A 24,370-nucleotide genomic window follows, 5' to 3' on the forward strand; every position below is an offset into this window, starting at 1 on the left:
GAAGATGACCCAAGTCCTTGGGCCCCTGCACCTGCGTGGGAGACCCAGAAGAAGCTCCTGGCTCCTGGCTTCAGATCAGCACAGCTCCAGCCATTGGCGGCCGATTGGGGAGTGAACCATCGGATAGAAGACCTCTCTCTCTCTTTCTCTCTCTCTCTCACCCTCTCCTCTCTCTGTGTAACTCTTTCAAATAAATAAATAAACCTTTAAAAAAAAAACAAATGGAATGTTGGCATCATAAGAGGCAGCTTAATAGACTGTGCCACAATGCCATTTAATATAATTAAATGAATTATATATTAATTCATTTAGTTCCATAACAACCACAAGTTACCCTCACAGCAGGAAAATGAGGCCTGTGCTAAAAGGCAAATTGTGCAAGGTCATTTGGCAAGATGACGGGACCAAAGAAGCCAGAGGAAAGACTGCAAAGATCCAGGTAGGGTGACTAGTGGGGTAGTTCCCTCTTGATCTTTCTGATGTCAGTACTAAAAACCTGCACCTTGGGTTGGGACATTTAGGGTCACTCTAGATTTAGGTTGAGGGACAGAAGACGTCCACAGACAGGGAGGAGAGAGGGCAGGAACCCAGGAGGGAGCCAAGGACAAAGGATTTCCATGCATCGAGGACTCCCACCCCCACCCCTCAAACTCTGCCTCCTACAATTTTCCAGAGCCTAACCCTTGCTTCCTGGGTGCCCGAGAGGAAGCCTCCTGGCACTGGGGTCATTTAGTGCCACCTGGTGTACATGTCCACACACCGAAGCAGGGGTGGGTGATTAACTAGAAGGGGTAACAGCAGGATCCTCCAGCAACATCTGGCCAGTAGATGGGCTCAGGGTTGCCTTTCCCCAGCTCCCCCAGCTGCCCTTTCTTGGGCTGCAAGAGAGAACAGAAAGATCCCTGGAGGAAGACACTACAATAAACCCAGGCGTAATTATCCTCATAACTGTAATTATTGCAAGAAGGCTAAGCTGCATGAACCCAGACCGCTAATTAGAACAGTACTCTGTGTTAAGGAAGTCTTCTATTCCAGGCACTTTATTAAAGGTTACCTCGTTAATACTAATGAATGCCTGATGAAAAGCAACTGGTGGGCAGAACAAGAAATCTAAGAAGCAAGCAAAGTGGTCAGCTGGGAGTGAGACATGCTGAGTCCAGCTGCCTTGTGACTTGGAAACCAGAGCTCTGGCACCTGCCAGTCCTGGCAGAGAGGTGGGCCGGGTGACAGGACCCAACATTGGAAAGCCAACAGGGTCACAGGACCCCTGCCAAACAAGTCCCTGGGGGTGAGCTGGGCTCCTGGACTTGTGGCCTGACCATGGAGAAAGCCTCCCAGAGCCAGCAGAGGAAGCCAGAGGCCAGCATGACCCTCCCCCTGGGGACCATTCTGCACAGACTCTCAGGGCTGGAAGGAGACTGGAGGTGCTCAGCCCAGGTTTCCCAAACTTCCCAGTAAGAATCATCTCAGAGGGCGGTCCCGGCCCCTCCCCAGAGGCGCTGCTTCAGCAACAGGGGACGGTGCCAGGCAATCTGAACAAGCACCACCATGCAATCCTTACCAACAGGCAACTCTGGGAAACCCTGAGTGATGCAGCCCTCGACCCAAGACCTGAAATTCTTCAATGTCTCTGCCAGAAGGCACAGGGTTCTTCAAACACCAGTGAAGGTGCACTCGCTCGCCCTTCCCCAGAAAGCCTGCAACTGTTAGAGAGCTCTTTCACGAACTCTCAGCCGCCACCCTGCTGCCATCTTGGACAAAGGCACAAAGGACTTCAGCACGTCTGGATCTCCGTCCTCCAGCTCTGCCTCCTACAGTTTCCCAGAGCCTCGCCCTGCTCCATGGGTGATCAGAGGGCCAGGCCCTGGGCACCGGAATCCTTCAGCGCCACTTCATGGTAGCTTTCCACAGACCCAAACAGGGGCAGGGGCAGGTAATGAGGGCCAACACCAGGCTTCTGTAGCAACATCTGGAAGGCAGCCCGGGCTCAAGCCTGTCTACAGCACATCTGGATTGCCCAGCAATTCTTCACACACAGGAGGGGAAGGACATAACCAATGTCTATTTCCTTTTTAATTGTGTAAAATACACAGAACAAAAATTGCCACCTTATCAGGGATGCCAGTGGTGCGGGGGAGGAACAAACAGGCAGAGTACAGAGGAGCTTGAGGGCAGTGAAACCACCATGAGTGACAACATAATGACAGGCACCTGTCAAACCCCTAGAATAGACAAAATCAAGAGGAACCCTACTGTAAACAATGGACTCGGGTGGCAATGACATGCCAACAATTATAACAGACAGACCGCTCTGGTGGGGGCTGCTGATGGTGGGAGAGATTAAACAATGCTGGGTAGCCAGAGCATCGAGAAATCTCTGTGCTTCCCTCTGAGTTTTGCTCTAAATCTAAAACTGCTCTTGAAAATACACAGTCTTGGGGGAAATGTTGCCATCTTAGCCAGCCTCCAGGGCACCCTTCAGAAGACGGCACTACGGCCCCATGGTTACACAACCAGCCTCCAGAACTTTCCATCTCTGCACCCCGGAACTCCCCGCCCTCTTCTCCCACCCCTCCGCTGCCAGCAACCTCAGAATATGGTAAATCTTCTCCCAACAGAAACCTCCCAGGGCCTCCAATCCCACAACTCGGGACACTCCCATCACACAGGCAGGACCGACCCAGCTCGGACTCCAGCCCAGCCAGAACCTTCTCCGGCCTGTGTGCCAGAGGCTTCTCATTTCCCCTACTCTTCCCCTCCCATTCTGCAAGATCGCTGCTGTGCATACCCCTGCCTAATGGGTGAGGAAACTGAGTCACAGAGCCATGAACCAATCTGCTGAAAGTCACAGTCGAGGTCCCCTTACAGGTAAAGAAGTAAAAGACACTAACAAAGTGCCTCCTACCTGCTCGTTAGTGGGCTCAGCACTGCCCCACGCGATGGGCACTGTGATGGCCACTCCTGTTTTGTGGAAGAGGAGCCTGAGGCCTGGGACGGGCTGAGCTGGGCGTGAGTGTGTGGCCCTAACCGCTACACTCCACTGTCTTGCTGGAGTAAGCGACTCTCTCAAGATGGTGTGCAGCTCGGAAATGAATGGGAGTCAGACACTTCCAGTGAGCAGACAGAGCTCCACAATTTGCAAGGGATTCCTGCGAACCCGGGCATAGTGCAGTTACCATGGAGCCAGACAAAGGAAGACTTGGCGTGAGAGGGAGGACTGGTGGAAGGACGACCAGGGTAGCAGCAGCCTGCATTTGTCACTTACGGGCTATGGGAACTTGGGCAAGACCCTTGGGCTCTTCTGCTCTTGGTTTGCCTCTCAATAGGAGAAAAAGCCAGGGCTGGGCAGCCTCATCTCCAGGACCCTGCCAGCTGCTGCCGCCTTGGCACTCCACATGGCGCTGACCAGCTGTGGCTACACAAGGGAGCTACACACTCCCAATGCCCACGTTTCACTCCCTGAGACCCTGACTTAATTAATGGGAGCTGTGACTTAGGAGTCGGGGTGGGGGTGGGGGGGTTCTAAAAGTTCCCCAGGTGCAGCCAGGGTGCACAACACCACCGTCACTCAAACCATACCATGCAGCAAATCACTGGGGATGCTGCTCCTGTGGCACTGATGCCGCACTTCTGGGTGGGGCCCAAGACTCAGGAGCAAGGGCAAGTCAAGCATCCCAGATCCCTAAGGGGACCGAAGCATCACTTTCACCCCAAAACTTGCAAGAAATGAAAATTCTCAGGGCTGGTGCTGTGGCACAGTGGGTTAACACCCTGGCCTGAAGCGCCGGCATCCCATTTGGGTGCCAGTTCGAGATCCAGCTGCTCTACTTCCTGTCCAGCTCTCTGCTATGGCCTGGGAAAGCAGTAGAAGATGGCCCCAGGTCCTTGGGCCCCTGCACCCACATGGGAGACCAGGAAGAAGCTCCAGGCTCCCGGCTTTGGATCGGCGCAGCTCCGGCCATTGCGGCTATCTGGTGAGGGAACCATCCGATGGAAGACCTCTCTCTCTCTCGCTCTCTACTTCGCCTCTCTCTGTGTAACTCTGACTTTCAAATAAATAAATAAATCTTAAAAAAAAAAAAAAAGAATGAAAATGCTCAGGCTTCAACCCCAGACCTGCAGAACCAGAGACCCCAGTGCTGGGGCCCAGGCCTGTATCTAAACAAAGCCTCCAGGGGATTCTGAAGCCTGGGTCTGAAAGTCACTGGCATGGGGAGAGTGGGCCTCCACACAGCTGTGGCTCCTTCGCCCTGAGTGACAACGACACTGGAGGTGACAGCGACAGGAACTCACATGTACTGTGGAAGGGCTTTAGGATTCTCGCTCACAAGGCATTTTTTGGCCTTGTGTGCCTCCTGCTGCCTGCTCAGACCACACGATTTCAAGAAGCTATTGTAAGGGTCACTGTCTCATCATTCCTCTCTCCTGCCTTTTTTGCATTTCCAACACTCACAGAGACACATGTGACCCTCGGAGTGAACGGGACCCCGGGCCAGGACTCAGGAGGCCCGAGTTCTCATCCCAGCCCCTCTAGGATCACCCAGGGGAACCCAGGGAGACAACATCTCCATGAGCTGTGTCCCTTCCTCTGTAAGGTGAAGGTTTGGACCATGTGAACGTATGTTCTGTGACTCGAGGGTTCCAGTAAGCAAAGAAGGCAGTGCTCCTTTCAAACATCTCGGTGTGAACCATCTGTGCCTTAGAAGGTGCTAGAATATGAGCGGAGTTAGCTGTCACTACCTTACACAGAGGCCGGTGTCATCGATACCAAAGCCCACAGTCCTTCCTTGGTATCTCATTAGTCTACACCACCAGAGTCAGTGATTGTTTTTTTTCCCTAAAGATATGTATTCTTATTTGAAAGGCAGAGTTACAGAGAGGGGAGAAAGGAGAGAGAAAGCTCTTCCATTGGCTGGTTCACTCCCCAAATGGCCACAACAGCTAAGGGTGGCCAGCACAAAGCCAGGAGCCTGGAATCCCAGCCAAGTCTCATGTGTGGATGCAGGGGCCCGAGAATTTGGGCCATTTTCCACTGCTTTTCCAGGTGCATTAGCAGGAAGCAGAGTAGCCAAGACTCAAACAGCCACTGTGACATGGGACGTCGACATAGCAGGTGGCTTAACCCACTGCACCACAACACCAGCCCCTCAAAAACTTCAAATGAGTAAACATTGGGGCCAGTGCCGTGGCGCAGTAGATTAATCCTCTGCCTGCGGCGCTGGCATCCCATATGGGTGCTGGTTCTAGTCCCGGCTGCTAATCCTCCAATCCAGCTCTCTGCTGTGGCCTGGGAAAGCAGTAGAAGACGGTCCAAGTCCTTGGGCCCCTGCACCCGCATGGGAGACCAGGAAGAAGCACCCAGCTCCTGGCTTCGGATCAGTGCAGCTCCAGCCGTTGTGGCCATTTGGGGAGTGAACCAACAGAAGGAAGACCTTTCTCTCTGTCTCTCCCTCTCACTGTCTGTAACTACCTCTCAAATAAATAAAAATCTACTAAAATAAACAAACAAACAAACAAACAAACATCACCAATGCATCTGACAGATCTCCCATAACCCAAGCCTCTGAAACAAAACACTGCTCACTCTCCAAAGCAGGGCTATGCAGAGAAAAAGCAAAACCACGTGGGGACATCATCGCATGGGGACAGAGCTCGACATTCCTGCAACCAACCTAGGAGCACACAGCGTGGGCAGGGCTGGTCAGGGCCCCTTCCCAGAGCCGATGACGTCCGGGACTCTGAGGGCATTCGCCTGGTGTTTAGCTCCCCACATCCACAGCAGTGTGTCCTTGCCTGCGCCCTGTGTCCTGACACCTGCAGAGAAGAGGGCACGGGAGGAAGAGCTCACTGGGCGCAGTGTGAGTCCAGAAAGTTCCGTCACAATACCACCGCCGATCATGCCAGCCTGGGAGGGTGGCTAGGGAGGAAGGGCAGTACAGCACTGCAGAGGGGCATCTTGGGACACGGGAGACCACGGAAAGTACTGGCGAGTTTGGGGTGTTTTCTTTCCCTTGCTACTTAATGCACATCTGTATTGTGAGCATTTTACAACAAGCACACAGCTTCTTCTTTTTTTCTTTTTTTTGACAGGCAGAGTGGACAGTGAGAGAGAGAGACAGAGTGAAAGGTCTTCCTTTGCCGTTGGTTCACCCTCCAGTGGCCACCGTGGCCAGTGCGCTGTGGCCGGCGCACCCTGCTGATCCGAAGGCAGGAGCCAGGTGCTTCTCCTGGTCTCCCATGGGGTGCAGGGCCCAAGTACTTGGGCCATCCTCCACTGCACTCCAGGGCCACAGCAGAGAGCTGGCCTGGAAGAGGGGCAACCGGGACAGAATCCAGCATCCCGACCGGGACTAGAACCCGGTGTGCTGGCGCCGTAAGGCGGAGGATTAGCCTAGTGAGCCGCGGCGCCGGCTCACACAGCTTCTTAACAATCACCCTTGGTTAAAGAAGTAACATCCCTAACCACCAGCTACCCCCAGGGAGCATCTTCCCTCCAATGACAAGAAGGTGGGGTCAGTGGAGATGGGTGCTGCTGCTAACCAGGGGACTGGACCTGAAATCCTGGCAGGGCAAAGCTCGGAGAAGCCGTGGTGGGGTGCAGTCCTCCTGGTAAATGCTGTACACCCAGGATGCTCAGTCTCTGGAGTGCTCTCTCACGCCCTCTGCAGGCTCCCCCAGGAAGGAACATGCCGCAGGTGCTCAGGCTGAGCTCTGGGCCCCCAGGCCATTGGCCATCGCCCACCAAGAGTCAGGACATATCCTACCCACACAGGGGAGAAAGACCTGTGCAGGAAGATCTCGTCCTCGGGATGCAAATCACAGCTTTTTTGGGCCAGCTCTTCCTTGCTGTGTAAGCTTGGAGGAGATACTTAATCCCCTCCCATTTCCTCTTCAGGAAATTAAGAAGCTCACGTGAAAACCTGCAGGTGGATTTCTTAGCAGCACTATTCACACTGCTGGAAGTGAAAACAACCCAAATACCCAGTTTATTTGGATAAACAAGGTATGGTATGTCCATTCAATGGACTATTACTCAGCCATAAAACGAAACAGATTCCTGGCACAGAAACACACCTTGAAAACAACATGCAAATAAAAGAAGCTAGTAACAAAAGGATATATATTCTGCCACAGCATGGAGGTGAAATGTCCACAAGAGAGACAGAAAGCAGGTCAGTGGTGGCCAGTGGCCAGGGGGATATAGGGACGTGAACAGTGATTGCGCATGGTATAGGATTTAGTTTGGGGATGAAAAAAATGTTTTAGAATTAGACAGTGGTGATGACTACACAATCTTGTGAATATACTAAAAGCCAGGGAATTGTATGACTTATTTTGATGTATTTATTTATTTTATTTGAAGGGCAAAGAGACACAGAGAGAAAGACAGAGATCTCCCCTCTGCTGGTTTAACTCCCCAAATGTCCCAACATCCAGGACAGGACCAGGCCAAAGCTAGGAGCTGGGAACTCGATCCATGTCTCCCACTTGAGTGGCAAAGGTTCAACTCTTTGAGCCTCTCAGGGTGTCCACTGGCGGGAAGTTAGAACTGGGAGCAGAGCCAGGCCTTGAACCCAGGCACTGTGATATGGAATGTGGGGTCCCAAGCAGCATCTTTTAAAAAAAATTATTTATTTTTATTTGTAAGTCAGAGTTACACAGAGAGAGGAGAGGCAGAGAGAAAGACAGGTCTTCCATCCGATGGTTCACTCCCCAGTTGGCCACAATTGCTGGAGCTGGGCCAATCCGAAGCCAAGAGCCAGGAGTTTCCTCTGGGTCTCCCACGTGGGTGCGGGGGCCCAAGGACTTGGGCCATCTTCCACTGCTTTCCCAAGCCATAGTAGAGAACTGGATAGGAAGTGGAACAGCCGGGTCTCAAACTGGCACTCATATGGGACGCCAGCACTTCAGTCCAGGGCGTTAACCCACTGTGTCACTGTGTCACAGCGCCAGCCCCCAAGCAGCATCTTAACCACTGTGCCAAATTCCCACCCCAAATTGAATACTTTAAAGTAAAAATTTCATTGTATGTGAATATACTTTTTTAAAAAAATATTTATTTATTTTATTTGAAAGTCAGAGTTACACAGAGGGAGAACGAGAGGCAGAGAGAGAGAGAGAGAGGTCTTCCATCCTCTGGTTCACTCTCCACTTGGCTGAAACAGCCAGAGCTGCACTGATCCAAAGCCAGAAGCCTGGAGTTTCTTCTGGGTCTCCCACATGGATGCAGGGGCCCAAGGACTTGGGCCATCTTCTATTGCTTTCCCAGGCCACAGCAGAGAGCTGGATCGGGAAGTGGAGTAGCCAGAACTTGAAATGGCGTCCATATGGGATGCTGGCACTGCAGGCAGCAGCTTTACCTAAGCCACAGCACCTGCCCCATGAAGATACATTTTTAAAATATGAGGACAAGGGGCCGGTGCTCTGACATAGTAGACTAAGCCGTCACCTGCAGCGTCAGTATCCCGTAAAGGCGCCGATTCTAGTCTCAGCTATTCCGCGCTCTCTGCTATGCCCTGGGAAATCAGTAAAAATGACCCAAGTGCTTGGGCCCCCACACCCACGTGGGAGACCCAGAAGAAGCTCCTAGCTCCTGGCTTCAGCTCAGCCCAGCTCTGGCCAAACATTTGGGGAGTGATCATTTGGGGTCATCTGGGGAGTGAACCAACGGAAGGAGGAGCTTTCTCTCTGTCTCTCCCTCTCTCTGTCTGTAACTCTACCTCTCAAATAAATAAAATAAAATCTTTTGAAAAATGAGTAGCACATAAGACAGGCGCCGTGGCTCACTAGGCTAATCCTCCGCTTTGCGGCGCCGGCACACTGGGTTCTAGTCCCGGTCGGGATGCTGGATTCTGTCCCGGTTGCCCCTCTTCCAGGCCAGCTCTCTGCTGAGGCCAGGGAGTGCAGTGGAGGATGGCCCAAGTGCTTGGGCCCTGCACCCCATGGGAGACCAGGAAAAGCACCTGGCTCCTGGCTCCTGCCATCGGATCAGCGCGGTGCGCCGGCAGCAGCGGCCATTGGAGGGTGAACCAACGGCAAAGGAAGACCTTTCTCTCTGTCTCTCTCTCACTGTCCACTCTGCCTGTCAAAAAAAAAAAAAAAAAGAGTAGCACAGATATGAGCATGCAGCCCAACGTCTGCAAGGTGCTGAGCACGGTGCTGGCAGAGAGTGTGTGCTCTGGGTACAGGGAAGGCTGCTGGGAGGCTGTAAGGATGTTTTCACCTGGGAACTCATCACCGAGGCGGCCCGCAGCTCTGTCCCCCTGCAGGAGGAGCGGACCCATGCCCATGCTCTTAGGCTGACAACCTCTGCTGCAAGTTCTGGCACTTCACAAATGACCTGTGCTTCTTCCCGGCAAATCAGCCAACCAGAAAACACACAAGCCTGTCTTTCATCAAAATCAAAACCAAAGCCCACACAGAATACCGTCAAATGACACAGTCGCCAATTTGAGACACTAAATTATTTTAATTTCATTGATGACTCACTGCAGACATGTACATACAAAAGGGAATCAGAATGGCAGCCACAATGATGCCAACAGTGTGGTCACTGACGGCTCCAAGAGGACTGCAGCCTGGCCAAGCAGAGGCCACGTGGCCAAGCCAGACCCTGGAGAGGCCTGGACAGGCCAGCAGCAGTCAGCCCTGATTGAGCCCCACCTCGTCCAATCCCCAAGGCAACCTCCCAGCAAGCTGGAGGCAGGGGCAACCCTCACTAAGGTGGTGGGGGGAGGGCTTCTTGGAGGAAGCTGCATTTAGCTGTGACGAGAATCAGAAGGAGGGGAGCATGCAAAGCTCTGGGGAGCAGAGGATCCAGGCAGGAACAGCAGTCTGCAGGGATGCCAGCCGGAGCCCAGCAACCATCCTCCTCCCTCTCCACTTCCCTGCCCGGCTTCTGCAGAGTGGCCCACAGACAGACCAGGCACACACTGAATTGCTGTGTGCCGCAGCAAACCTGACATAATCAGGAATCTAGGGGACAACTGGAACACGACAAAAATACACATCTTAGCAAAAACCGTCCCTCAAGACGAGGCAGGTGCCCATTACAGGACTGAAAATTCAGCCGCATCTTTGAGTCTAACAGCCTTCCGCAGCGGCTGCCTCTCGGAAGAGACCACAGCCTCCTAACGTACCAGAGCAGGGAGCTCCCCGCTGCCTCGGTGCCGGCATGGCTGCAGCCCGGATTCAGCCAAGCCTTGGCCCTGGAGTAACTGCCTTGGCCAGCCCCGTGCCACATGCCTCTGTCTGCCAGAGCTGTGTTTACATTTCCAGAAAAATTTGATTTTCATAAACTCCCCGACCTCGTGAAAACGCTGCCCCGAGGCTGAGAGCTTTGTGCTGGAGCAACAGAAGCATTTGATGCCACAAAATTATCTCTGTGGCACTCACGCTTGCTGAAACGCACTCTTCTGCTTTCCCTGCCAACAGGCACTTTTCAAAGCTTCATCATTATCTGTGGGACTGCAAAGAATAATTTCTCCCTCCTTCACTAACCCAGCTCTGACTGCCAGTGACACTGGGGCAGGCAGGGCACCTGAGGCCAGGGGCTGGGGCCACCGCACTTGAGTAAAAAGCTCCATTTCCAGCTGGCTGCACCATCTGTCCAGCCCTCGGCCATGAGTGGCTTCGTCGGGTCCCCTGGGGTACCTGCTCATCATTATCCAGCCTTGTCTTGGCTAAGGGCAGACCAGGCTTCATACTACACACTCAGGCGACAAACTGATTGTCTGCCCACCCCCTCCACGGGCCAACCCCCTAGCCTAGGTTCCCCACCACCGGCCCCGCCCATCTGTGCCCTGTGAGCTTGGAAGCCATCCAGCATCCTACCACCAGGTGTCCCCTCCACCGTACCATCTAGACCCAGCAAGCAGAGGTGGCAATGGACTCCTTTCACTCTGAATTCAGATGCCAACAGGTGATTCAAGTACTCGAAGACACCGGCATGCCATCCACAAGACAGGGATGTGGCCTGGTTCCCAGCCTCTAAAACACCCATCTTCCCCAGCTGTTGGCTAACATCGGGCAAGGGTGTGCACTCTGCTACCAGAGGGCCTGGGCTGAAACTCCCTCCCGGCCCCCACTCCTGCAGGCGTGGCCTTGGAGGAGTTGCTCAGGCTTTCCATGCTTCAATTTCCTCATCCTTAACATAGCTGCTGCTGGACCCAGTGCTATTGGCAGAGTAGGTTAATCCTCCCCCTGCAGCACCCACATTCCAGGCGGGTGGTCCCCTCTGCTCCTCTTCCAAATCAGCTCTCCGCTAAGGCCTGGGAAAGCAGAAGATGGCCCACAAGGACTTATTTGAAAAAAAAAAATTTTTTTTTTTTGACAGGCAGAGTGGACCGTGAGAGAGAGAGACAGAAAGAAAGGTCTTCCTTTGCCGTTGGTTCACCCTCCAATGGCCGCCACGGCTGGCACGTTGCGGCCGGCACACTGCACTGATCCGAAGTCAGGAGCCAGGTGCTTCTCCTGGTCTCCCATGGGGTGCAGGGCCCAAGTACTTGGGCCATCCTCCACTGCACTCCAGGGCCACAGCAGAGAGCTGGCCTGGAAGAGGGGCAACCGGGACAGAATCCAGCATCCCGACCGGGACTAGAACCCGGTGTGCCGGCGCCGCAAGGCAGAGGATTAGCCTAGTGAGCCGAGATGCCAGTGCCTACAAGGACTTAAACAGGCATTTTTCAAAAGAGGAAATTCAAATGGCCAGCAGACACATAAAAAAAAAAAAATGTTCAGGATCACTAGCCATCAGCAAAATGCAAATCAAAACCACAATGAGTTTCACCTCACCCTGGTGAGAATGGCTTTCATACAGAAATCAACAAACAACAAAAGCTTCTGAGGATGTGGGGGGAAAACACACTAATCCACTGTTGGTGGGAATACAAACTGGTAAAGCCACAGTGGAAGACACTGTGGGGATTCCTCAGAAATCTGTATATAGCCCTACTATATGACCCAGCCATCTCATCCCTCGGAATTTACCCACGGGAAATTAAATTGGCAAATAAAAGAGCTATCTGCACCTCCATGTTTACTGCAGCTCAACTCACAATAGCTAAGACATGGAATCAACCTAAATGCCCATCAACGGAAGACTAAATAAAGAAATTATGGGATATGTACTCTGTGGAATACTACATAACAGTAAAAAAAAATGGAATCTGTTCATTTGCAACAAAATGGAAGAATCTGGAAAACATCACACCTAGTGAAATAAGCCAGTCCCAAAGGGACAAATATCATATGTTCTCCCTGATCTGTGACAACTAACTGAGCACCTAAAAGGAAACCTGTAGAAGTGAAACTGACACTTTGAGAAACAATAACTTGATCAGCCCTTGTCCTGACTGTCGAGAAACGGCTTACTATTTTACTCTTTTTAATATTTTCTTTTTCTACTTGATACCATTGGTTGACCTCTTTAACACAGAATTATTCTTAGGTGTTTAACCAACTGAAAATTGATCCTTGTTAAAAATAAGGGTGGGAATAAAAAAGGCAGGAGATCTACAGTTTGGCACACATTCCCTCAGACTTACCCCTAAAAACTTGCCATGGGACTCCAAATCCAATTAAGTTGGCAGATACCAATGCCATCTTACTCGTTAAAGTGATCAGTTTAAGTTCATCACTGATCATAAAGATGGGAATAAGTGTCAAAGGATCACATAAAATAAGACTAGTGTCTGCTGGCCGGCACTGCAGCTCACTGGGCTAATCCTCCGCCTTGCAGCGCCGGCACACCGGGTTCTAGTCACAGTCGGGGCACCGGATTCTGTCCCGGTTGCCCCTCTTCCAGGCCAGCTCTCTGCTGTGGCCAGGGAGTACAGTGGAGGATGGCCCAAGTGCTTGGGCCCTGCACCCCATGGGAGACCAGGATAAGTACCTGGCTCCTGGCTTCGGATCAGCACAATGCGCAGGCTGCAGCGCGCCGGCCACAGCAGCCATTGGAGGATGAACCAATGGCAAAAAGGAAGACCTTTCTCTCTGTCTCTCCCACTGTCCACTCTGCCTGTCAAAAAAAAAAAAAAAAAAAAAGACTAGTGTCTGCTAATAATAATAGATATAATTAAAAAGGAAAGAATAATCCATCATGGGAAACAGGCCACACAGCAAACTCATAGAATAACAAATGCCCAAAACAGCAATCTGGCCTCAGAATCAGCCCTTAAGGCATTCAGGTCTGGCTAAAAAGCCCATGAAAGTATTTCAGACATGGAAAGCCAAGGAACTGTGGCAAAAAAATGACCTAAATGAAAGGTATCTGTGAGTGAGATCCCGGTGGAAAGAAGGGGTCATCAAAGAAGGAGGTACCTTTCTCTGATGGGAGGAGAGACGTTCCACTTTGATTATGGCCTTGTCAAAATAAGGTTGGAGTTTGTGGACTCAAGAGGCTTTCATAGCCTTTGCAGCTCATGACAAGAGCCTCAGGTGATCACTGACATCATAAATAAGAGTCTCAATTATTAAATCAACAATAGGAGTCACTGTGCACTTACCATGTAGGATCTCTGTCCTTAATGTGTTGTAGTATGATAATTAACAGGAAAACTAGTCTTCAAACAATACTTTATACTTTGTGTGCCTGTGTGGGTGCAAACTATTGAAATCTTTACTTAGCAGAGAGTTGATTTTCTGTATATAAAAATAATTAAAAATGAATCTTAATGAAGAATGGGTTGGGAGGAGTAGGAGGTGGGACAGTTAGGGGTGGGAGGGCGGGTACGGGGGAAGAACAACTATAGTCCAAAAGATATACATTATATTTATTAAATAAAAGATTTCTAAAAAAAAAAAAAAAGAAGAAGAAGAAGAAGGCCCAAGTCCTTGGGCCTCTGCACCCTTATGGGAGGCCTAGAAAAAGGTCCTGGCTCCTGGCTTCAGATTAGCACAGCTCTGGCCGTTGTGGCCATTTGGGGAGTGAACCAGCGGATGGAAGAACTTTCTGTCTCTCCCTCTCATTGGCTGTAATTCTAACTCTCAAATAAATAAATAAAATCTTTTTTAAAAAAAATTAGGGGCTGTTGATAGCAGCTGCCATTCAAGACTGAGTGATGAGGATGGTGTGAAATGTATGAGAGTTCTTGGGGCCAGTTCAGGAGCAGTCAGAGCCCCATGGGCACCCCACAAGGGCTGACGCTGATCACTCACTTGGGAGACAAGAAGGCAGCCCCAGGTCCAGGCTCCACCGGCACCAGCTGCACACTAGGCCAGCTTGCTTCTATGAAGCTGTCTGGCCACCTGAAAGCCTCCTGATGCCCCCGCCTAGCTGGATATTCACCTCTGATAACACCCTCCCACCCGGGTCTCACCCACTCTCCTCTCTCCGCCCTGGCACACCTGTCAGTTACACAACCTCCTGATCCCCCCACAGCTGTTTATGAACAACCTCTGCGCCACTGCCAGACCTCCAGCCTGCTCTCCCAGAACCCAAAGGCCAGGTGCTGTCTGTAACCAGAGCGGCCCTGAAGGGCCAACCTCCAATACCCTATTTGGCAGATACATAGGTTGAGCCAGAGACATGTGAAGCAACTGCCAAGGTCACTCAGCAAATCCCTGGCTGAGCTGACTCAAGTCAGGCCAGGCTCCTCCTGCTACCCACAGGTCTCACCCGACATGGACCGGTGGTCCACAGGTGCCCTGGGCATCTGCTACCTGCCGGCTCTCCCTACCTAGCCCCTGTGCCACAACCAGCTCACAGCCAGGCCAATCCAAAGGACACTTTCCCTGGAGGATACCAAGAGGATCCCCACAGCCTGGGTATCTCCTTAGAGGAGCAGGTGCACATGTGCACCAGGGACACCTGCTGGAAGGGCCGTGGCAGCACTGCCGGGACAGCTCTGCATGTCCACAAACAGTGTCATGAATCAACAAGTTGGGGGTTTAGCCATGTAGCAGAATATTACACAATGATGACAAAGAACAAACCATGGTCACACATGGAAGATTCTCACATTCATAAAGCTGAACAGTGAATCACAGCAAAGATTTACATGTTATAAACCCATGCATAGGGACGGATGCTGTGGCACAGCGGGTAAAGCCCCCGTCTGGGCACCAGTTCGAGACCTGGTTGCTCCACTGCTGGTCCAGCTCTCTGCTATGGCCTGGAGAAGCAACAGAAGATGGCTCAGGTCCTTGGGCCCCTGTACCCAAGTAGGAGACCCAGAGGAAGCTCCTGGCTGCTGGCTTCAGACCCATGTAGCTCCAGCTGTTGCAGCCAATTGGGGAGTGAACCAGTAGATGGAAGACCTCTCTTTCTGCCTCTCTTTCTCTCTCTGTGTAACTTTGACTTTCAAATAAATAAATAAATCTTAAAATAAAATAAACCTATACATAAAGGACATACATAAGCCACAGCTTGGGATGCTGGCATCCTATATAGGAATGCCAGTCAGAGTCCCAGATCCCTTCTAAAGTGCCTGGGAAGCAGCTGGTGATGGCTTGAGTACTTGAGTCCCTGCCACCAGCCTGGCCCAACCCTAGCTGTTCTGGCCATTTGGGGTATGAATCAGCAGATGGAAAAATCTCCTTCTGTGTCCCTCTGTATCACTCCATCTTTCAAATAAATATTTTTTTAAGAAAAAAAAATCCAGAGGCCGGCATTGTGGCATAGTGGCTAAAGCTGCTGCCTGCAATACTGGCATCCCACATGAGCGCTGGTTTAAGTCCCGGCTATTCCACTTCTGATCCAGCTCCCTGCTATTGGCCTGGGAAAGCAGTGGAGAATGGTTCAAGTGCTTGGGCCCCTGCACACACGTGGAAGACCCAGATGAAGCTCCTGGCTTTAGTCTGGCCCAGCTCTAGCCATTGCAACCATTTGGAGAGTTAACCAATGGATGGAAGATCTCTCTCTCTCTCTCTCTCTCTGACTTTCGAATAAATAAAATAAATCTTAAAAAAAGAAAAAAATTCATGCATAAGCCAGAAGAGATTGTCAAACAGTTGTGATGCAAAGAAATGACAGATGTCTGAGGTGATAAACATGCCTGGGGATCAGTACACATGAGATCTAAGCATTGAACTGTCACACTGTGCCCTATAAATCGACAATTACTACATGTCAACTAAAAATTACATATTTTTTAAAGATTTATTTTATTTATTTGAAAGACAGAGTTACAGAGAGAGAGGTCTTCTATCCGCTGGTTCACTCCCCAGATGGCCGCAAGGCTGGAGCTGCACAGATCCGAAGCCAGGAGCCAGGAGCTTCTTCCAGTGGGTGCAGGGGCCCAAGGACTTGGACCGTCTTCTACTGCTTTCCCAGGCCATAGCAGAGAGCTGGATCAGAAGTGGAGCAGCCTGGACTAGAACCGGCACCCATATGGGATGCCGGCACTTCAGGACAGAGCTTTAACCTACTTCACCACAGCGCCAGCCCCCGCAGATTACATATTTTTAATTCATGCATAAAAAGTGTAAAAACAAAGCAAACTCAGCTCTCTTGTTCAGAGGCACAGGCACAGGTGGCAATGCTAAAGCTAAAAGGGCTGGGATTCTGACGCCTGCTGGGGCTGGAGGAGGCTCCCAGGGATTCTAAGAGCATTCTTTGTGTAGAACTAGATGGGAGCTATACAAACACTTTTTTTTCTTTTATTTATTTGAGAGGTAGAGTTACAGACAGTGAGAGGGAGATAGAAAGGTCTTCCATCTGCTGGTTCACTCCCCAAATGGCTGTAATGGCCAAAGCTGAGCCAATCTAAAGCCAGGAGCTGGGTGCAGGGGCCCAAGCATTTGGGCCATCTTCTACTGCTTTCCCAGGCTACAGCAGAGAGCAGGATCGGAAAAGAAGCAGCCGGGACTAGAACCAGCACCCATATGAGATGCCGGTGCCGCAGGTGGAGGAATAACCTATTGTACCACAGCGCTGGCCCCGTATATAAGTACTTCTATTGCACATAACTCAGGTAGGTGTCTGCACTGTGCCATGTGGTTTCATGCACTTTCTTACATGCACATACTTTTTTAACAGAGAAAAGTGGATGAAGGCTGCCCTAGTTTAAGACAGGGACTGTGAGATCACATCCTCGTAGATGTCAAACAGAAATATAGTAGAGGCAGTGAGCTGGCCAGGAATGGAAACCCCAGTCAGGACCTAGCACCCAGAAACAGCCTGGCCAGGTCCTGCTCAGCCGGTGACAGGGTGCCACCTGCTGGTGAGGACGGAAGAAGCCAAGTGAGCCTGGGAGCAGGGGAGGAGGTAGGCAGACAGGTGCCTTCTCTGAGTCGCAGCTGCCAGTCCAGAGGCTCAGGTTGAACCTGAGTAGGTTCAAGGTCTGCCCCAGCAATGGCTCTGCCCAGCACACCCCCACCTTAAGCCATCAGGAGAAGAAAGCGCCGAACTGTAAACAACAAGCAGTGACTCCCAGAACTCCAGGCGGGGGAAAGCAAAAAGGTTCATGTCAAAATGCAGATCACTGCCCTCCCCCTGCGGTTCTACTTTCTAAAAATACACAGCGTACTATATATGTATATGTATACGTGTATATATGTATTCATTCACATATATATTTGAAAGGCAGAGTTATACAGAAAGACGGACAGAGAGACAGAGAAAGAGAGACCTGTATCTGGTTTACTCCCCAGATGGCAGCCACAGCCAGGGCTGGGCCAGGACAAAGTCAAGAACCTGGAATTCCACCCAGGTCTCCCATGTGGGTGGAGGTCACCTTCTGCTTTCCCAGGCTCATTCCCAGGGAGCTGGATCAGAAGTGGGGCAGCCAGAATGCCAACTGGTGTTCCTTTTTTTTTTTTTTTAAGATTTATTTATTTATTTGAAAGTCAGAGTTACACAGAGAGAGGAGAGGCAGAGAGAGGGGGGTCCTCCATCCATTGGCCCATCCCCAATAGGCCGCAATGGCTGGAGCTGTGCTAATCTGAAGCCAGGAGCCAGGAGCCTCCCCTGAGCCTCCCCTGGGTGCAGGGGCCCAAGCACTCAGGCCATCCTCCACTGCTTTCCCAGGCCATAGCAGAGAGCTGGATCAGAAATGGAACAGCCAGGTCTCAAACAGGCACCCACATGGGATGCCAGTGCTATAGGTCAGGGTGTCAACCTGCTGTGCCACAGCTCCAGCCCCCCAAATGGCATTCCTATGAGATGCCAGCAGCAAGTTGGGGCTTAACCCACTGCAACACATGCCAGCCCCTGAATTTCTACTCTAAAAGCTTTAGAAAGGAGCCATACATCTGCATGTTTAACTAACACCCCAAGGCTTCTGACAGGAGGAGGCTGTGGTGGGCACGAGTTAGACAAAGTACCAGCTATGAAAGAAAACAGTGGACTTTATCAAGACAAAAAGCAGCTGCCCTCAAAAGACATTGCTAAGAGGATGAAAAGTCAAGACACAGGCTGGAGTGCCCACTAGCAAGACACCATATGATGAAGACCTTGCATCCAGAACACAGGAAGACATACAAAACTCAATAAGAAAATCCAATCATTTTAAATAGGCAAAAGATTTTTAAAAAAGGTTTATTGATTTGAAAGGCAGAGTTACAGAGAGAGAGAGAGAGGCAGAGGCAGACACAGAGATCTTCCATCTGCTGATTCACTCCCCAAATGCCTGCAACAGCCAGAGCTTGGCCAGGCCTTCAAAGCCAGGAGCCAGGAGCTGCATCCATGTCTCCCACATGGTTCAAGGGCCCAAATACTTGGGCCAGCTTTTGCTGTTTTCCCAGATGGATTAGCAGGGAGCTGGACCAGAAGTCAAGCAGCTGGGACTTGAACCAGTGACTGTATGGAATGTTAGCACGGCAGGCAGCATCTTTACCATCTACCACAGCTAAGGCCCCCACAGGTAAAAGATTTGAATAAACATTTCATCAAAGGCAGATGTATATCCAGTAAGCACATGACGTTCAACATAACTGGTTAGAAAACTGTAAATTAAAACCAAAATGAAGGGCAGATATTTGGTACATTTGGCACATCCGACTTGGGATGCCTGCATGCCTTGTAGAGCACCTAGGTTCAAGTCCCAGCTCTACTTCCAATTCCAGTGTCCTAATCAAGTGCACCATGGGACGCAGCAGGTGATGGCTCAAGTAGCTGAATTCCTGTCACCCGTATATGAGAGACTCAAATTAAGTTCCTGGCTCCTGGCTTCATCCTGGCCCAGCCCCAGTTGTTTATGGGCATTTGAGAAATGAACCCATGGATGCAGATTTCTGTCTATCTCCATCTCTCTGCCTTTCAAATAAATAATTTTTTAAAAAGCCAACATGAGACAATACCATTATATACCTATAAGATAATATATAGGGGCCGGCTTTGTGGCACAGTGGTTCAGCCACCACCCTGCAACACCAGCATCCCATGAGCACCAGCTGGAGCCATCTGGAGAGTGAAACAGTGGATGGATGGATGATCTCTCTCTCTCTCTCTCTCTCTCTTTCTCTGTAACTCTGTCAAATAAATAAATAAATATTAAAAAAAAAAAGCCTGATTGAGTCTGCAGGTGGTTGAATCCATGGTCACACGGGGCCACCTGGAAGCAGGTTCAAGGTGTGGATGAATGATGTGTGAGGCTTGCTGAGATGCAGACCACCTGACCCCACCCTCAGAGATTCTATCTGCAAAGCTCTGGCACAGAGCCCCTGCCAGTGCCAGGACCCACAGTTCGGCTGCCACCCCACAGGAGGGCAGGACTGACTGTTCCAGGCACACGTGTAACACGGGAGCAGACAGGGGGGCATTGCCCCCTCCTCATCACCACCTGACATGTCCTGTCAATGACACTGATATGAGGGTAGGTACAAGCCTCTGACTAGTTTCCTCCTTTACAGGGAACAGAACAGGCCAACTCTGGTTCCATGAAAGCACCAGAGGGGGGCCAGCATTGGGGCAGGAGGAGGGAGCTTCGAGTGCTCAGGTCACGTAGCTGTCATCTTCCTCTCCCACGCTCTGCACCTGTAAGTCACACACTCAGCCTAGCGCCAGGGCCCATAAACCAGGAACACTCCCACCTCAAAGGCAACAACAGAGGCAGAGGGGACAGCTGGAATACATCACAGAAATGCTGGACAGAGAGCACTTTGCATCTTTGTTTCTTCAACTGTAAAACAGGGATGTCAACGTCACTCTGTCACAGGGTTGTCATGAGGATCAAATGAGCCAAAACCAGCAATGTGTTTACAACACCGCTTGGTATTTGATAGCAGCAAGTCCAAGAGGTCAGAAATAGACAGGAGTTTGAAAGACAGAACAGCAGGCAGCCCTGATGCTCCTGGTATGATGGCCCGGGGCCCCCGGGGGCTCGGATTTAAAGGCCCTGTCCACAGCAGTCTCTCCTGTGTCCCACTGTGCCAATGCCTGCATCCCAGCTACCCCGCCCTCCCTTCCTGTGTGCTCCCAGCCTTTCCAAGCCCCACTCATGTGCAGTCTGATCACACAAGTCACCTCCAAAGTGCAGAGAGGATCTGGGCACCTCTGGCTGGAAGGGAGACAGCTACACAGCAGCCTGGCCTCAGTCTGCTGGCTCAGGGCGGCTGAGGGTCAGGGACCCGCAGAAGCCAGACAGGCAGGAGGCTCTACACTCACAATGTGCTGACTTGGGGAGACAGGGGCTGCAGGGAGGAGAGGAGAGAAGGGAGGGAATCTAAGGAGGGGTGAGCGGCTGGGAGGGAAGCGGCTTCAACTCCAGCAGAGGGCCTGCCAGGGGGGAGATGGGAAGGAGCCCACTTCCTGAGAGAGAACAGAATGGGAGTAGGGGAAAGGGTTGGGACCCACAGCTCAGGTTGCAGGAGCAGCAAGCCCGGCGTGGCTCCAGCTCTGGCTCTGGCATGCACTGCGGAGCACTCACCAGGTCACCTCCTGAGTGAGGTGGGAGCCAACCTATAATTAAGCTCCTCCCAGCCCATCTCTGCAGGGGTCTTCTACCTTGCAGCAACACATCTGCAGCCCTGGAGCAGCCTTGCTGCCTGGCTGCACACACGGTGGGGTGGAGGGAACCCCGCAAAGAGGAGCAAGCCAGGGAAACCTGCACCACTCCAGGGGCAGGGGCTTAGGGAACGGGCTGCCTGCACAGCGGCTGGAGTTGGTTCTGTTTATTTCTACCTTCTGTAGTGGCAAGGGGTTCTTTCCCTAGAATCGCTTCTTCTCCTGTTTGAAGAGCAACATACTCACCACAGAACATACAGAAAATACAGAACAGAATTTTCCAGCTCCCATTGGCATCTTGCTTGATTTCCTCCTATTTTCCTTCCTTTGTATTTACACTTACTGAACCTAACTGGTGTGTTACAAGACACACGGTTTGGGACCCTTTTTGCCAGCTCATGTTATATGTGAGAATGTGCCAGTCTTTACTGAAGCATGTGATGTGAACTGCTGCATACCACTGCTAACAGCTGTACACACAGCACTGTATGTAGCTGTAACAAATTTATTTAAGGGGCCAGCGCTGTGGCGTAGCAGGTAAAGCTACCGCCTGCAGTGCTGACAACCCATATGGGCACCAGTTTCAGTTCCGGCTGCTCCACTTCCAATCCAGCTCTCTACGATGCCCTGGGAAAGCAGTAGAAGATGGCCCAAACCCTTGGGCCCCTGCACCTGTGTGGGAGACCCAGCGGAGGCTCCTAGCTCCTGGTTTCAGATCAGCCCAGCTCCAACCATCGCAGCCATCTGGGGAGTGAACCAGTAGATGGAACATCTCTCCCTCTCTCTCCCTGCTTCTGCCTCTGCCTCTCTGTAACTCTTTCAAACAAATAAATAAATATTTTTAGAAAATTATTTAAATAATGTTCTGATGCTGGATGTTTAGGTTGCTTCAGATTTTTTTCTGTTTCACAAGAGAACCATATTGAGTGACTTCACCTGTCTTTCAAGTCTCAATTTAACTTCTACCTCCTCCAGAGAGCCTTCCTGGATTACTTCAACACCCAGCAACGTCTCCCACTTCTGAATACAATCTGTAGGTCCACACAACACAGCTTAGCCAGAGCCTGGGTGTCACTCACTGCTCAGTGATCATCTCATTGGTGGTAGGCTGGTCTCGGGTCCAGGACTCCACTGCACATGTCTCTGGGAACCCCTCAGCACCTTGCACACAGCAGGTGCTCAATACATTCTGACTGCTTAGACCCCTTCCTTAGCCTAGATGAGCCTGGTCAGCTCCACTTTCCAAGGGTCAGGAGTGCAGGCACCCACAGCAGTCTGGTCTGAAATTTTGCTTCTTCTCTGGCCACTGTCAAGGTTAAAAAGTCCCCTAGGGTTCACTGCTAACCTGGAAGGCCCAGCGTCTCCACAGGAAACTCTCAAGCTTTGGCCAAGACCACCATGGCAAAAGGCTCTCAAGCTGACAAGACTTCACAGAGCCACACCGTGGCAATAACCAACGATCACCCCCACGTCGGACTGCACAGTAAGGAGAAAGCCAGGCTCTCTTGCCAGGCACTGAGGACACTCAGCCAGTGGCCACTGGTCTGACTTGGGGTCCTCAGTGGTTGTGGTCCCCAGGCAGTGCCAAGAAGCTGATGCAGCACGCACCCGCCTCTAGCCGCCCCGCACACTTCACCTGGGCCGAGGTGCCCTCATTCACAGGAACCCCAGCTGCCCTGTGAGGCTTCTTGGTTGGCAGTGCCAGGGCCACTGAGGCTGGAGTCCAGACTCCTCAACGAGGCCTTCCAGGCTGGGCAGCATCCTTCCCTCCCTCTCAATTCAGGTGCCAACCGACCCCTGCCTGGGTACCTGCCTCCTCGCCACTCCTCCTGAAACAGAAGCTTGACAACACCTGCCCCACTCTCCCATCAGAAGTCAGGTCTCCCTCCCCTGTTGCTCCTGACCCTGGTCAGGTCTGGGCTGGGTGGCACCGCCCTGCGTGACATTTAGGGTGGGAGTAGGTGACCGGCGGCAGAATGCATCACATGCACTGAGCTTCCCACGATAAGGCAAAGGAGGCAGGCCCAGCAGTGGCCTGGCTGCAGGACACCCGGAGGAGGCACTATGCAAGGGAGACCTGAGCCCCACCTGCAGCCTTTGAGGACGGCAAAAATCAAAGAGCTGCCATTCACCACACTACCGGCACGCCAATCCCTTACAGACGGGATGATGGCTCCTCATCTCCCTGATGAAGAAGACGCGATGGAGGAACCGAGGCTCAGGAAGGCTCAGTGCCCCGCTTAGGTGCCAGGTGGCAGGCAGCAGAGTAGGGATCCAGGCCAGGCTGTGGGCCGAAGCCTGCCTCCCCTCAGGGCCAGTGCTAGCGATCCTTAACCTCCAGGGAAGCCCAGCCACAGTGTGGCCCAGCACTGGTACCCTGAGCTCCGACTAAAGGCCTGTGGCCACCAGCTCACAGATATCCCTTCTAAGCCAACCACATCCTCCATGTTGGTTTGCACCTAGAGGAGGGCCCCTCCACCCTAGCTCTGTGCAGCTCGTGACAACGTCACATGCTTACAAAGTGCCTGCCGCGATGCTAGGCTCTGGTGTGGCAGGCAGGAGGCATCCACCTCCACCTCCTCCTCATCTGAAAACCAAGGCTCTCCACACCTGCCACTCACTGTGGGGAAGCAGTGACCACCCAAAAGGAGGCACCTGGCACAGGACTGCACGCAGGGGGCTCCCCAGCTGGTGCCAGTCCCCGGGGGCAAGGACAGCTGTGCACTCACGTTCACTGACAGTCCTGGGCCAGGCAGTGTTTCTCAGACCTCTCTGACCACAAGCCCCAGTAAGAAACAGGTGCCACACTGGGGCCCTCTGTCCACTCAATGACAGTGCAAGCCCCGGGCGTGACGTGGCACAGCACATGCTGATGCCGTAGCTTTTAACTCTTCCTAGGTCCTCGCTCCACGGGCTCCAGGAGCCCTCAGGGGGCAGGAGCACAGTCCGGCCGTCACTCACCCAGGGTGTCAGAGCCACTCTCCACTGTCTCGTTGACCTTCCTGGCGACTCTGGCCACGGCCTCACCCATCTTCTTCAGCATGCAGACTCAGGCGTCCTGCTGCCAGCCCCCAGGCTGGTCTGCTGCTCACGCCGGGGTACACACCTGGAGGAGATACAGGGCTATGATGTGCCTGCCTGGCAGTCTCCCCAGGCACGCAGGCTGCCACTTACCTCCTCTCTCGGGACCCACAGCACAGGCCACATCCAGCCCAGCCTTGGGAGGAACTGATCTACCTCTCAGAGGGCGGGGGTGGCCGGGCGCTCCCCATTTCCTGGGATGACTGACACGTGTGACCTCACTAGCTCCAGGGCCATGGCCTGAACCAGTGGCCAAGCAGGCAAGAGGACTCAGGTGTGGCTGAACAGGCATGGTTTTGGGGGAATGGGCGTGGCACAGCCACCTGCAGGGGAAGGACACCTGTCGCTCCACTCCACAGCCTCAGAGCCAGCTTCCTGCCCACAAATCCCCAGGACAAGGCCAGC

General features: G+C 52.1%; 1 protein-coding gene across 3 annotated transcripts in view; it reads right to left on the reverse strand.

Annotated features, from left to right (window-relative positions):
- The window catches only part of LRRC20 (leucine rich repeat containing 20), a 71,485-nt gene that overhangs the window by 42,743 nt on the left and 4,372 nt on the right, over positions 1-24,370 (reverse strand). For all 3 annotated transcript variants that reach the window (XM_070057788.1, XM_070057789.1, XM_008270009.4), the window contains exon 2: positions 23,846-23,990. In XM_070057788.1, the coding sequence (XP_069913889.1) occupies positions 23,846-23,927 (82 nt within the window). In that variant the 5' untranslated portion in view covers positions 23,928-23,990. The remainder of the gene's footprint in view (positions 1-23,845; positions 23,991-24,370) is intronic.

Source organism: Oryctolagus cuniculus, chromosome 15, assembly GCF_964237555.1.
Source record: "Oryctolagus cuniculus chromosome 15, mOryCun1.1, whole genome shotgun sequence".
NCBI classification, from domain to species: Eukaryota; Metazoa; Chordata; class Mammalia; order Lagomorpha; family Leporidae; genus Oryctolagus; species Oryctolagus cuniculus.